Source organism: Manis pentadactyla, chromosome 9, assembly GCF_030020395.1.
Source record: "Manis pentadactyla isolate mManPen7 chromosome 9, mManPen7.hap1, whole genome shotgun sequence".
NCBI lineage: Eukaryota > Metazoa > Chordata > Mammalia > Pholidota > Manidae > Manis > Manis pentadactyla.
Genome location: NC_080027.1, coordinates 116242256 through 116256317, shown reverse-complemented (window position 1 = coordinate 116256317; position 14062 = coordinate 116242256). Strand labels below are relative to the sequence as shown.

At 37.7% G+C, this 14062-nt stretch overlaps 1 protein-coding gene across 7 annotated transcripts in view; it reads right to left on the bottom strand.

Moving 5' to 3' along the window:
* ANGEL2 (angel homolog 2) overlaps positions 1-13137 on the bottom strand; it is a 31048-nt gene extending 17911 nt beyond the window's left edge. The window contains exons 1-8 of one of the 7 annotated variants that reach the window (XM_036912497.2): positions 12745-13137; positions 10251-10576; positions 5877-6133; positions 5155-5224; positions 3584-4005; positions 2579-2705; positions 2122-2179; positions 79-242 (exon numbers count right to left, since the gene is read on the bottom strand). In XM_036912497.2, coding sequence (XP_036768392.1) covers positions 79-242; positions 2122-2179; positions 2579-2705; positions 3584-4005; positions 5155-5224; positions 5877-6133; positions 10251-10576; positions 12745-12803 — 1483 coding nt within the window. In that variant the 5' untranslated portion in view covers positions 12804-13137. Of the gene's footprint in view, positions 1-78; positions 243-2121; positions 2180-2578; positions 2706-3583; positions 4006-5154; positions 5225-5876; positions 6134-8456; positions 8699-10250; positions 10577-12270; positions 12666-12744 lie in introns of those variants that run through there. The other 6 variants (XM_036912498.2, XM_036912500.2, XM_057507975.1 and 3 more) reach the window with 6 other exon arrangements.
* Positions 13138-14062: the final 925 nt, after the last annotated feature.

Genomic DNA, 14062 nt, shown 5'->3' with positions numbered 1-14062 from the left:
TGGGTAACTTCAACTTTTGTCTTGGGGTTTTAATTACTGTGTTCCCAAGCAGAATTTAAGGTTATGTGCATTCTTTACCTGGCTGCCCAGCAACATCTTCCTTTTCAGCAGAATAGAAAATATAATCCACAGTTATGGCACTTCGGGAATGACAGGTAGTCACTTCTGGAATTCCAGTATCAGGAAAATAATGGGAATAAACAGATGACAAGCTGAAATGGTGCTGTAAATTTGAAGATAATCTAAATTGAAAAGAAAAAGTGGTTAGCACCCATAAGTTTCTCATGACTTTTATAATTCTTTTTAAAAGCACTTTTTCATCTAATTTGCAGACAAAGACATTAGGACAAGCTTTATTTAAACAGACCATATCATAATTTAGCATTCATTTACTCATGGGGTGATGACCAACACCCATTAACAAGGCAGTGATACATGGGGGGAGGGGAAACTCAGTAACATACTAATGTGACTTTTTAATTAATTATAACATGAGAGCCTCTCCTTACTTGTGAACACATATTCTAAAACAATATGGAAGTGCTCTGTTGTGTTTTTAAGAAAGAAAATCGAAGTGGCCTTTAGGAATGCCATTAGACTTTCAATGTCAGCAGGACCCTATTTTCCTATGATTATTCTTGCTATGATATATAAGATAAGTTTGGCCTGCATCTTAAAACAGCTTCTACAATGGTTTAAAAATGGTGAGGTTTACCTCACATTACAAATACACGTGATGTTATGGGTAACTGTTTAAAATTATTTCCTGTTAATACAACACAAATTTTAAGGATCTTTTATATCATGATGTTTCAGGAAACAAAATGTTTTTTTTTTTATTTCATTCAATAAATACTTAGCAAAGCTCTACTAGGTTCCAGGCACTATCTTAGGTGCTGAGGATACACACAGAAGATGCTGCCCACCTTTTAAAGGGCTCATTCATCAATGAATAAAGGTAATTCCTTCAAAGTACCCTTACTTCTAAGTTTCACAAACTTTTTATGTCTAAGGAGTTATATTTACATTATTATAAAATGTAAAGTAGGTTTCCTGCAAACTGTCGTCTTACTCCCTATCAACTTCTCACTTTACAGATGTAATAAGCTAGACGTGTAAGCACAGTATTTATATATACTCAGAAGTATCTTTTTTATATTCTATTTTGTTATAAAAAGATTTCAGAATTACTCAAAACTAAGTATTTGTTAGTCAGATTTGCCTTTTTATTAATGTTACTCTGGGAAGTTTTTACTACATTTGAAAGGCTCAATCAAGTTCAAAAAAACAGCTTCTTACTAGGTATATTTTCTAAAAACAAGGTATACAAAATAAGATGGAGAAGAAAGCAGATAAAAATGAATGAGAGGTAATGTTAATTTGGTTGCTAAGTTTAATGTTAAAACAAAAATAAAAACTATAAAAGGTCTACAATATAAAACAATCAAGACTTTTTAAGAATCTTCCAGAGACAATACTTAAAATAGAGCCCTGCTGACATTGAAAGTCACCACTTTGTTCTGTTAACATACATCTGTCTCTCAACTATAACCCCAAGCACTGATGTTTCTTTAACAGTAAAGAATCCAGGCATCTTTACCCTTCTACCTTTGATCCTTTTCCTGTAGTTCAAGAGGTAAGTAGAAATAATTATCTTTTCTACTGGCATATTCTTTTTGGATCAATTCTCCTATAGTTTTGAGATCTGGTGAATCCAAGGAGTCTAAGGATCCTCTTAAATCTTTGTTTAAATATGTGGCAGCAGCAAATGTGGGAATACTAGCTGGTCCAAGACTATGGACTAGCTGTTTCCTTTAAAGAACACTGCTTAAGGACTTACTATGTATCAAACAGCTATACGTGCTTTGTCTTATGTAATCCTCACAACAACCCAAATTCTAGGTAAGAAACGGAACCGAGAGATGTTAAGTTTCTTGCTCAAAATCACACAGTTAAAAAATAGCCAAGTCAGTATTGGAACTCAGGTCTATCTAAGAGCCAGCATTCTTCACCAACACAGAATATCACCATCTTCATTTTTTATCCAAGTGATTTTCAAGAAATGATTTTTTTTATTCAACTCAAGTCAGCAAGTATCTATTGTTGCTTTGTAGGACTCACTTTTCAGTTTTCACCAAGACCTCCGCTTTGTCCAGCTGTGTTTGCGTCAAATCACTGTCTGTAAGAACAAAGAGAAATACATTAACACTATCAATATATTGTCTTATTCTAGTTTGCCTAAGTATAGTCCTTTTACTCTACAAACAATACTTAAGCCACCTCTAGTTCAGATGCCTAGTTAAGTGTTTCATCCTGGACCCTATGTTTTGCTGGTCTCATAGAATGAGAAAAATAAAATGCAAACATTTCCAAAGCAACATGCAAGTATTCATGCAAAGATAAATCTGCAAGTTCAAATGAAAAGTAGAGCTCTTTAAAAAAAGGAATACACAAACAAGTATGTTTTTACATATGTATATTCATCCCTGAGATGTTATTCCTTTCAAAATTTGGTTTTATGTCTTCAAAGGGGACACTATTATCAAGATGACTGCCAAGGTGTATTGCAAACACTTACCTGTCTTTTCTACTTTTGGTAACTGCTGTACCTCATACACACAGTTCTGTGAGATACCTAGGTTTGGGGGCCAAATTGGAATAGATAAAATTCTTTGTCCCCGTGAAGACTGTTCCTGGCCAGATACCTAAACAAAATTTCAACAGGTATCTTAAGTGAATAGATTCTGAATAGTTTATGTATTGAAAAGTTTGTTTTAAGTAAAAGGGAATCCAGAAAGGGTAAAAGTTACACTTTACTCACTATATTAATATTTATTTGTGCTTATAAAATCTTGCTCAAATATAGTTCAGAAGGCAGTTATTTACATGAAAAGAGCAATCTTTTCCTATACATGTTTTTCTCTAACTTGGACACCTAAATGATCTCTAGCTTTGGAGTAACACAGTCTGTCCTTTTTTGCTACCTGCAATGTAGTTCTTACATAAAATATTAAGAGAGGTCAATTCTTAAAAATTTGAATTGTCACTCAAGACTCAGTGGTGCAGTTTATTTTGGTTAAATGTACTGAAGATCAAATCTAAAGGAAGCAGAAGAAAACACAAAGAAAATTAAAAACATGGGATAAATTATACTCAGCTAAAGAGTTAAAATATTTATCATCACATAAAGAGAAATTATATAGTAAAGAAATACTAAATTACTGTTTGCCAATTGTACTCCCCACATCCAGCATTCAAAACTCTATTCTGCCACTTTGTAATTACTTATTTATAAAGTACTCATGTCCATCAAAGCCTTTATTTTTCTTCTTTTTGGATTTTTGGATTATCTTGCTGCCTGCCAATTCTTCCAAGCAGAAAGTTGCCACAATAGATGGAAAAGATGAAGCTCAACCAAGTGAATGTAATTACTTATTAGTAGTCATGGAAAACTCACACAGCTTGGTAAAGTGAGGGTGTGGACCATCCAAGGCTTTCAGACAGCTGTGTGGTGACTACCCTCACATCACAGTGAGTAGAATGGCTAAGTCGGCCTCCCTGTAACAGTGAAGCAAGCACTTACCTTTCCTATGGCAAGTCCTTCATAGTTCAATTTTCCTTCCTTTATGAAACTATAGAGTGGAGAACCAGGAACAGAATTAAAGTCACCACACATAACAATAGGGCAGAAGCCGCCATCTTTCTGATGGGCAACACTGGAAATCTCTGCCAGCAGCACTGCCAACTGCGTCAGCTTAATATCACCTCGCCTTGGGTTATACAAGAGATGTGTGTTAGCTACACAGATCACAGGAGACGCAGCACTAGGAACTTTGGGCTGCAAGAGCAACACTAATCCAACATTGTCTCTGTCCAACAGAGGAACATTAGGGCGGTAGAATTCCACTGGGTTCACTGATAAGAGTGAAAATTTGGAATGTTTGAAGCAAATGGCACAGCCATCAGGTTTCCTTCCCGTCCGCATCTTGTATTCACAGTGATAACCTATAAGAAAGAAAGAAACTTAAAACAAGGGACTGTCATACACACACACACACATACATGGCAAAACACAGCTCTCCTAGTATTTTTTAACAATGTTTACCAAAGTGTATTCTGCAAAAAGTAATAATATTGGATGTTAATAAGTGTGGGAATCAAAAAGTTTGGGACTGAGTCTAACTGGTCTCTTTAGTGACAAATTTCAGTCTTAAATATGCTGACGTGCATTATCACGCTCTCATTTCCATCCTGGTAAAGTCTGAGTCGCGGCAAAGACAGTAAGGCCTTATAACTTATCTCCTCCAACGCCCCACCCCGTATCTGATCTTCCTGCCTCTAACTCTTTCTCCCTTGCTCCACTCCACACACACTGGTCCCCTCACCTGCCTAAGGCACTCCAACCTCAGGGCCTTTGCTTTCAGGGAACACTCTAAGCATTCACTGTCTGGAATGATCTAGGAATGGTTTGTTCCTTCACTTCTTTCAAATCTTTGCTCAAATGTTTCCTTCTCTAATCATTTTGTTTAAAATTGAAATCTGACCCATTCCATTTTCCTGCTTTTCTCCAGAAAACTATCATTACCTAATGTGCTATTTACCTGTTTATCTGGTTTACTATCAGCCTTTCTTCACTAGATGTATGCTCCACAAGGGCAGAGACTTTTTAATGTTTTGCTTACTACTTAGAACAGTACAAGGCATTAAAAAAAATATTCACTGAATGAATAAATGCTAAATTGGCTGCATTTCTCCAACAAATGATCTGTTTCTACGTTCATTCACCAAACAGGTTTTTAGCTTCTATCCACTAAGAACTGGTAGACTTTGGTGTTATGATGATGAACTAGACAGAACGGTCCATGATCTCGTGGAACTCAGAATCTTAGGGATCTAGTGGTGGGCAGAGCAGCTTCTGGAAAGAAAGCTATTAAGAAATTCTTAGACACCTCTGTTTGGTTTCAAGTTAAATATCAGCACAAAAGTTTCCACTTGAAATACCTCAATCTTTTCTTGATCTTTTGAAGTGGGTATTAAGTTTTTTCAAAATTTAAGATATTTTTGGCCCAAATACAGTTTTTGTTAGCAAGTCAGGCTTTAGTAACATACAAATCTTCCTAAATATTTCTGGCTGAAATAAAAGTTACATTGTACCCAATGATTCCAAACTTGGCCTGATTTCTGTTCCATAATGATCTTCTTGAACTTCTTGCAAACAAAGTACCTTCGAAGAAAAAAATGTCAAATATGAATTTTCTGGTGCTTTCATCTTTAAAAACAGGCTTTTAAAATTCTAAAAACTAATCAAAGATGAAATAAGATATAATCCTCTTTTTGTGTCTTAAATCCTTGTAATTTATAGATCTACAAATTTTTGTTTCCAAATTTATTCAGTCCCGCAAATCCTGGCCTTCAATCATATGAAGCTGTTACTACCTAAAACTGGTATTTCCTAAAGGAAGTATTTTTAATTTATATTTTGAGATATTTTTCCTGAGTTTATATATAAATTCCTCTAGTCCTTTCCTAAGGGGTAATTTATTTGAATGCCATCATCTAGATTAGTTTTTGCATGAATTATTTAAATTTCAAATCATAGGAAATACTTACTGAACACTTAATATGCTGGGTCCCTCCCTCAAAACTGACCAATACTTAGTACTTTTTGGATCTTTCTGGAAGATTTAGATGACTATACCTACAATCATTAGCAAATGACTCTTTGGAGGTCATGATACCTTGTTAAGAACTATTCCATCACTATATTTAAATGTTTTCCCTTGTTACCTCCCCAACAAAAGGGATAAAACCATTTAGTTCACAAATGAGCCCAATTTTTTCTTATGTGAAGCATGTGGATGATATTTTGCACTTACATCTGCATCAAAGTGTTTAATTTCTTTCAAAATATTGGGAAACCTGAAACTCCAGTGTAATACTGGCCGCTGGCAGTGTCTATAGAGGTGTGAATTGTCTTCCAATAAATCCTGTGAAAGTATGTTATAGGACATCACGGAAAAGTCAAACTTGTTGTCACTGTCTTCACATTTGGGGTCAACATTTTTGTCTCCTAGGATCGTCGTTTTTTCTTTATTATAGTTACATATGTATTCCCAATGCCGTTCTATTGCGCCTGTTAAAACATATTAGACAAAATAGAAAGAATTTAAAAGACCATATATTTTCCTGTATATAAGTATTTTCTTGCCTTTTAAAAATCCCCAGGGGCAACGAACAGAATGTCTTCCCCTAGGAAAGGCAATGCAGTACTGGAAGTTGTCATCAAACTGATTACAAGGGCAGTAAAATGACAGAAGACTGACCAAGGGGTACAAGGCAGGTTTAAAAAGACCTAGAAAGTCATTCTGGAGGCTGAAAGTGTTTGTTACTTAAGCTAAGATTATACAGGGTCATGGTTTCTCACTTCTTTATGGTTAAGTGGTTTTGCCTCAGACATCCTTAGCAACTTTATAACCATAATAATATGACTATATGTCACAGTTGGGTTTTCAGTAAGATGATTTCACATGATATTTTATTCTCTGTAAGATAAGATCATCAAGTGATTAAGTTCTAGAAATAACTCATCTCAGAGTTCTGATTTAGATGTGAATGAAGGGTATATAATGGCAATATATGGAAGCAGTTGTTTAGTGAAACAATGTGAACAAAATGAATAGAACAAATCTTTTTAATGCACACCAAAGCAAAAGTTAAACGTAACCTAGTTACAGAATGCTAGTTATGATAATGGCTGGTTGACAAATGGCATGCAGGCAACCAGGAATGTGATAGCTTCTATTCTGCAAAGACATCATGTATCCTGAAAAAGGGATGAAAGGAGAATCAAAAAGCATGAGATTTTGCAATCACAGGCAGTCCTTGACTCAGAAATAACCACCACATAAACATATATACACACACATATGCACATGTGCCCCTTTGATCTTGTCTCCCTCACCCCAGTATTATAGAGGATACCTATTGCCATGGAGGTCATAAAGAAATACATGGAACTTTTAGAGAATCTATGAGCTCAGAGGAATAGGAAAACCAAAAATAGGAAGAACTTGGGAAAACAGATTTGGAGATGGACTTTCAAGCATTAGGTTGTAAGAAGAATCTCAGCCCTAGAATATCTCCCTTTTCCTATGTGGTTTTCACTTCACTGGGGTACAATGCCTAAAATTCTACCAGTTAAAAATTAAATTGTGGAAAAATATTCTCTTCATGAAAAAGACTGAAAGGAAATACACCAGCATTTTTAACAGCTATCTCTGAGTGGAAGGACTATGGGAGATTTTTCTAAATCTTCCACAGTGGTGATATATTTATAATCAGAATATCAAAGCACTATAGAAATGCCAATGAGGCATTTAAAAATACCCTCTGGTAACCCTCTGGTAAAAGAGTTTAGTCAGATTGCTTTCCTCAAAATTTAAATGCTGACATCTGCTGCACTGAGGGGATAGAAATTTTGACCAGAGGATGGAAGAGGAAGACAATTTTTATGAACAGTGAGGTCTGGATGGAACAGGAATGCTGGGGACTTACGATACCATGAAGGTGCTAGGAACCTGAGAACCTAGCAGGGTAGAGAACAAAGATGGAAGGACAGAAAGCCAAACTGAATAAAAGCCTTCAATAATTACTGAATTTGGACAAGAGCTTGTTCTCTGCCCAGGAAAGGGAAGGGAATCAACCATTTCTCCATCCTTCACTGAACATGGGGAATCCTACCCTCTAAGGCCCAGAACTAAAGCTCACTGTACTAACTTCACTGAGCTACACTGACATTTATGACACAGTTTCTATGGAGTAAACAGAACTGATTATCAACAACTGTTTATCTAGAACACAATTCACTCATAAATTGGGGACCATTCATGATGGTTTTAGCCACAAATCATGAAATCTTCATATGTATATGAGATGGAAAGGGCTCTAATCGTGCAAACAAAATACAAGCTATTAACAAAACATTACAGCATGACCCTGATGTCACCACCACATTAAAATATGAAAGATGAAGGCCTAAAAACTCCTTCATATTTTCTTGTAAATTATGTATATATAAAGGCATATGAATACATTAAGATTTGTACAGTCCTGGCAATTAAGAGTTTATAAACCAACTCTTTTGCAATTCTATTTTTTAAGTAACTGAGACCATCAGATTATCGTAACAATGGCTTTCAAACTTCTAGAGCTTTTACAATGCTTTAGCATCACTTTTCATGTCATGACCGTCAATCCCTGGTACATTGGGGCTGGGGCTGGGGAGATGGGGTAAAATATGTATTTTATCCTGACCATGTTTGCTTTTAATAAACATACAGAAATGTGTCTGGAGGCTAGGGTTCCATGGAAGACAGTTTGAAAACAATGCTAGAGTGGACAGTCTCTGGCCTTCATATACGTCACAACATAAATTCACACTACAAAAGCTTATATACCTTCCATGTCAGGAGGAACAAGGTGATCACAGCAGAGAAGACAGATGAATCAAAGAAAGTAAGCAATAGGGTTTTTAGGGTGCCTAATTAAAAAGTCATAATTGTGTCACACAAATCCTTCAAACACCACTTTAAAGTGGTAGGCAAGTTAGCAATGCTGTTCTCTTGATTGAAAAGTATTAGTGAAATATCGGAAGTCACAGATATGGCTTAACGAAGAGCATTTTCCTTATTCACAATACCTAGGAAGAATGGATATATAAAGAGTCAGGTTGCAATCAAAGTTCATCAATATGCAAATGTAAGTCCCCATCTGCGAAAGGGAAAACACCACCACCACAGATTTTCCGAGTACCTACTATGAAGCCAACAATGTGTTAGGCACTTTGACAAATTTCATTTCATCCTCAACAGGTTTTCCAAGTAGGTATTAGTTTACACATTAGGAAACCAAGGAGCAGAAAGGGTCAGTAACCTGTCCGAATTTACACAATTAGTGGTGAAGCAGAAAGAGAGCAGGGAGGGGTTCCTGAGCCCATGCTTATGTCAGTATGCCACGGCTCCACCTGAGAGCGTACCAGATGCAGAAAAGGCGAAACCAAAGAGGAGTGTGCTGGCCTGGTGAACAAATACATGAATGAAAAGCAACCTTATGTCCTATTCAACCTGGTATTTAGAGATCATAAATTGTCCTTAGGAACCTGATTCTAATGCCTCTAATACACCTTTCGTTCATTCAAATTACTATTTGTATATAAACACACGCTGTGGTTCAGTGCTATACAAATAGATTTTCATTTTTGAGTGCTGCTTAGCATTCTACTTAAATGTGTAGAACAATGTCTATTTAAAAAAGCACTAACCAACTAGTCTAGCCAATCTTCTAACTCCGACTAGAAGGAGAGAGAAGTGGAAGTGAGACTCACTCTGAATGTCTTCCTTTGACAAACTTGTGTCAGTTCCCTACACATAACCTATTGGCCTATTTTCATAGGCCACATGGCCTATTTTCAAATATCTGCAGAGGAATTATCTTTACTGAAAACCATAGCTGAATAAGAAAGACAATTCCAAATTCTATAGACAATTCATGTATACAGGGTGGGGCAGGAGGGAATGAAGGGGTGGGTTCTAGCAGCACAGGGGGAGTCTAGTGAATTGTTTAGAGTAAAAAGATATGAGAGAAATAGAAGTAACCATCAGATTTAGAAAAAACCTGTTAAAATTGAATAAGATGTGGCTCCCTCTTTAAAAGATAAAATTTCTACTCTCAAGATAAAATCTTTAGGCCCCAATGAGAATTATGTATTTAATAAGCTAAAATCTTTTTCTGTAAAAAAAAACTATTGTTCCTATTTAAGAAAATCTTTTTGTCCTATATTAAAAAGTCTGCGTTTTCAAAATCAGCATTAAAAATGAAACACAAAATTTACTTTTTAATAGATCTATGGACTCCCAAGTATACATCCACCAATTTCTAAGATCCTTTGTTTCAAAAACACTGGATTTGAAATTTATTAATATAATGTTTTAATCTACTTCTGCATTCTTTTCCAATGTTACTTTAAATGTAGTATTACTTCTATTTTACTGTCAGAAACTCACAATTAGTTGAAGATAAAAATTAAGATTTCATTTTAAAAAGGAATTTCTTTTTAACAGAAAACTACTGGCTGAAAATACATACCAAACCCTCTAAAACCTGCAGGAGATTTTCTTAATGATTAGATATGAAAATTTCAGAACGTCTATGGCTTATGCCTATTTCTGCACCAAGATAAATGCCACCTGTACCTTGGTGTTTTCTTCGTTTTGACGAAGGCTCATCTCCCTCAGAGTGCATGCCGTAATTAGAGAGATGAATCAAAGATGTCTGGCTCAGGTTGTCAGGTCTCCAGTTCCAGTATGGAAACTGAGTTCTAGACTCAAACAGACAAGGTGGTCTCCAATTTAGTGAAAAATGCCTACTGCTGAAGTACGGGTAAGGAGCACGAGAATAATGTCCAGGCCACCTCATACAACTAGAAATATGTCTGTTCCAGCAACACCTTTGCAGATTCTCCCACGGTGCAGTCCAGTCTCTGCCCAGACTCTTCTGGTGATGGGGTAACATGGGGTATCTAAAAGAAATAAATACACCTTGAGGCACCACTTTTTGTTTGGCTATAGCACACAGAATCTAAATCTATTTCCTCAAGGGAATATGATGTCTAATATTTAAAACCTGACTTCTGAATTTGTGAATGATGGGAGAAAAAATAGCCATGATTTAACTATTAGCGGCAATATCTCAATACTCTTCCTAAACAACTATGAGTTATTCTAAACACTTAACTAGAATTCACCAGGCTCCCAAAACACCACATACACTTCAAAAAGTACACAGTTCAACTGAGAGATTAATCAACTGTCAAACTGGTTTACAGAGTAACTTTCTAGCATCTAATTAACTCAATGGACAAATAAAATTCACAGCAAACATAATACTTACATGCAGAACACATAAGCTGGCTACAATTAAAGAGAATCTCTCCTCCAACTTGGGTTGGAGTAAAAACATGTTCCTGAACAGTTTAGTACTAACGTTATATTCTCCCAAACGTGTATAGCTAAGAAAACAAGTCTCTCACAACTTCACAAAACTCTCTCTCTTGCTAATCACTAGGTGGTTAATTTTCCTTTTTTTTAATTTCTTAAAATTTTTTATGAAAAGCATGTTTTTTCCTTGGCGGGACATGAAAGAAGATAGAGATTACATCCTAGGTATTCATCACACTCCAAACCCAACCACACCAATTTAACCTATCATCCAAAATATCTCCAAAGTACTGCTATCATTAATTTCAATAAATATGTTGCTCTCAGGCTCTCTTAAGAAACAATGTAACTTAAACAACCATCTTCTTCTTACTATACAATGCCGGCAAAATGTTAGGATTCCAAGACCTTCTATCATTTCCTCCAGAATTCATTTAAGGTGTATTTCCAAGATAATAATATTGTCTTAATATTATGTCCACTTCTATCACCAAAGGAATTTTACTTAAACTGTCTTTACTGTTATTTGACTTGTATGTTACGGTCTTTTCATTTTAACAGCATTTAAATTTTTTATTATATATTTTTACAGTTTAAGTGTTCTCAACTTGTCCTCTAAATTCAATTTAACCATAGATCTTTAAAGGCATGACATGGGCAGATTATCCTGCTTTGTGACAACTCTGAAAGCCACAGAGATTTGGGCACTTACTCCACCTTTTCTATCCTAGTAAGTGATGGTACTGAAATATAATACTTGTATGACAAAACTGTCTATATTGTGGCTACTTATATTGATGTATTTTTCTCTTAAGATGTTGCACTCCTTCCAGAGCTTTTATTCATTTTAATCCCGGTCTCTTAAGTGCCTAGCACAGTGCCTGGCACACAGCTGGTACTCAGGAAAACCTTGTTGAACTGAACTGTCATCAGGTTCCAGGGCTATAGAAGTTAAAAAGATAAGATCCCCATAACTTATGTAGTAATACAGTGCAATGCTTTCCAAGTGTGGTACGCCAATCGGTTTCATACGGTACACAATTAAACTTATTGCTTTTTAATATTTAAGTACTTAAAGTTCATTAGAAAAAAAGCATAATCAGTACATCAAAACGAAATTGAAGGCAGCACCTACTGAAGTTTTTTTTTTTTTTAATGCGAGTCAATTCCAAGAAAAGCATCCAGTAGATAATACTGGCGTGGAACGAGAATTAGGTAATAATTATGAAAATTGGTACACAAGTGACTTAAGTTTGAGGGGCACTACAACACTCACAAACAACAAACCCCGGGCGCGTGTGCAGCGCGCGCGCCCCTCGCGTCAGGCCCCCCGGGATCCACTGCGGACGGGCGGTCTCCCCGCGGACTCAGTTCCCGGAGGATGCGGGGGCCCGGGGAGGAGGCCGGGGGCCGGGAGGCGCAGGCTGGCTTGGAGGTCGGGTTGGCGGAAGTGGCCCGGGGCTCCGAGGCCAAGCCTGGTCGAGCAGGCACGAGCCCTGCCGGCGGCCGATACGCAAGCGCCAAGGCCCGGACCTCGTGGGTCGGGCGTCCCGCCGGCTGGCGCCGGGTTTACCGATATATCCTACAGGGTCTCCGGAGGCTGGTCCCGGCGGCACCTGCGCCCCGACCCTCTTCCTCCTCCTTCCTCCCCGGACCCAGCCCGCCCCGCCCCGGCGGAGCCCGGGCCGCCGCCCCCGCCCCCCGGCCGCCCGCTCCACCCTCCTCCTTCCAGCCTCCCAGCCGTACTGACCGGCCTCGTCCCACCACGCAGCGGCCGTAGCCTCTTCTCATACAGCGCCACGCTTCCATCTTCCGCCTCTGCGGACGTCCAGTTCCCAGGCCCCGGCCTCAACCTCAGGCTCTACAACAGAGCTGGCGGCCCAAAGCACCAGGGGTCCCCCATCACTAGACGTCGGGACTCCCGGACCGACTGCAAGGCATGCTGGGAGGTTCAGTCTCGCCGCCAGCCAAGTCCCCATCTTGCGCCGCGGAAGTCGCGGAATTGTCTCAACCTCGCATACAGGAAGCATGCGCAGAGTGTGTGAAGCCTGGGCAGGCATTTCGGAATAGGGCAGAGCACCCGACCTCCGTCTTAAAGAAACAGAAAGAAACAAACAAAGCGCTGAACAGCTCCAAGTCCTGCGGGAGGGTGCAGTGCGGATGTGAGCTACGAAGAAAACAAATATTTTAGCCTATTTTTATAATGTTATCTGGAAATTCGAAAGGTGGATGTTCAAGGTGGGGAAATAACCCTTCTCAGCGTTCCCACAGAACTGTGGTACCACGTATTTTTCCAATTAATTTTGTGGAAACACATCCACACAGCTTATTTTTAAATGTACGTGCATGTCTTGTGTGTTCCTTGCTATTAAATTTAGTATAGGACTCTAGATTCTTGGGAAACATTATTTAAGCAAGTATTGATTTTGCAGTTAGATAAATTTTAGCCATAGGCAAAATTCGCAAATACATAATGCAGGCGTAATGATGATTGAATGTATTTCCACTTTATACTGCCCTATTTTCTAATTGTACTCACAATTTTGCATTTATTAAATTGACTGACTAGTAATTTCTTGTATGTCTTAGCTCCATATGAGATTTTAAATACCTTGTAAGCAAGAACCATGACCCATTATTTTCAGAATTACTAGACCTAGTGCTGTGCTCATTACACAATAGATTGTAGATAAAATATTTTTGAATGAATGGTTAACACTGGATCAGAATTAGAGAAGACCTGAATGAACAGAACCTTTTCCCTCTAGTACATCATGTAACCTCTGGTTTGTGAGGCGTAAGGAGAAATGGAGCACTTTGAAATAAGCGAAAGAGATTAATGGATGTCCTTTCTACGGAATGCTGGAGTTTAGAGAATCACATTATCCTAAAAGATGTTCACCTTTATCTTGTTTTAGACTGTTTTAGAATATTGTAGAGATTAAAGTAACTTTGGAGAGAACTGATGGTAATGTAAAATTGTTACTGTCTATGGGCATGTAAATGAATTCTATCCAAGGGTGGGAAAACCTTCCACTGTAGAAAAGCCAGTTTTACATCTTTTTGCA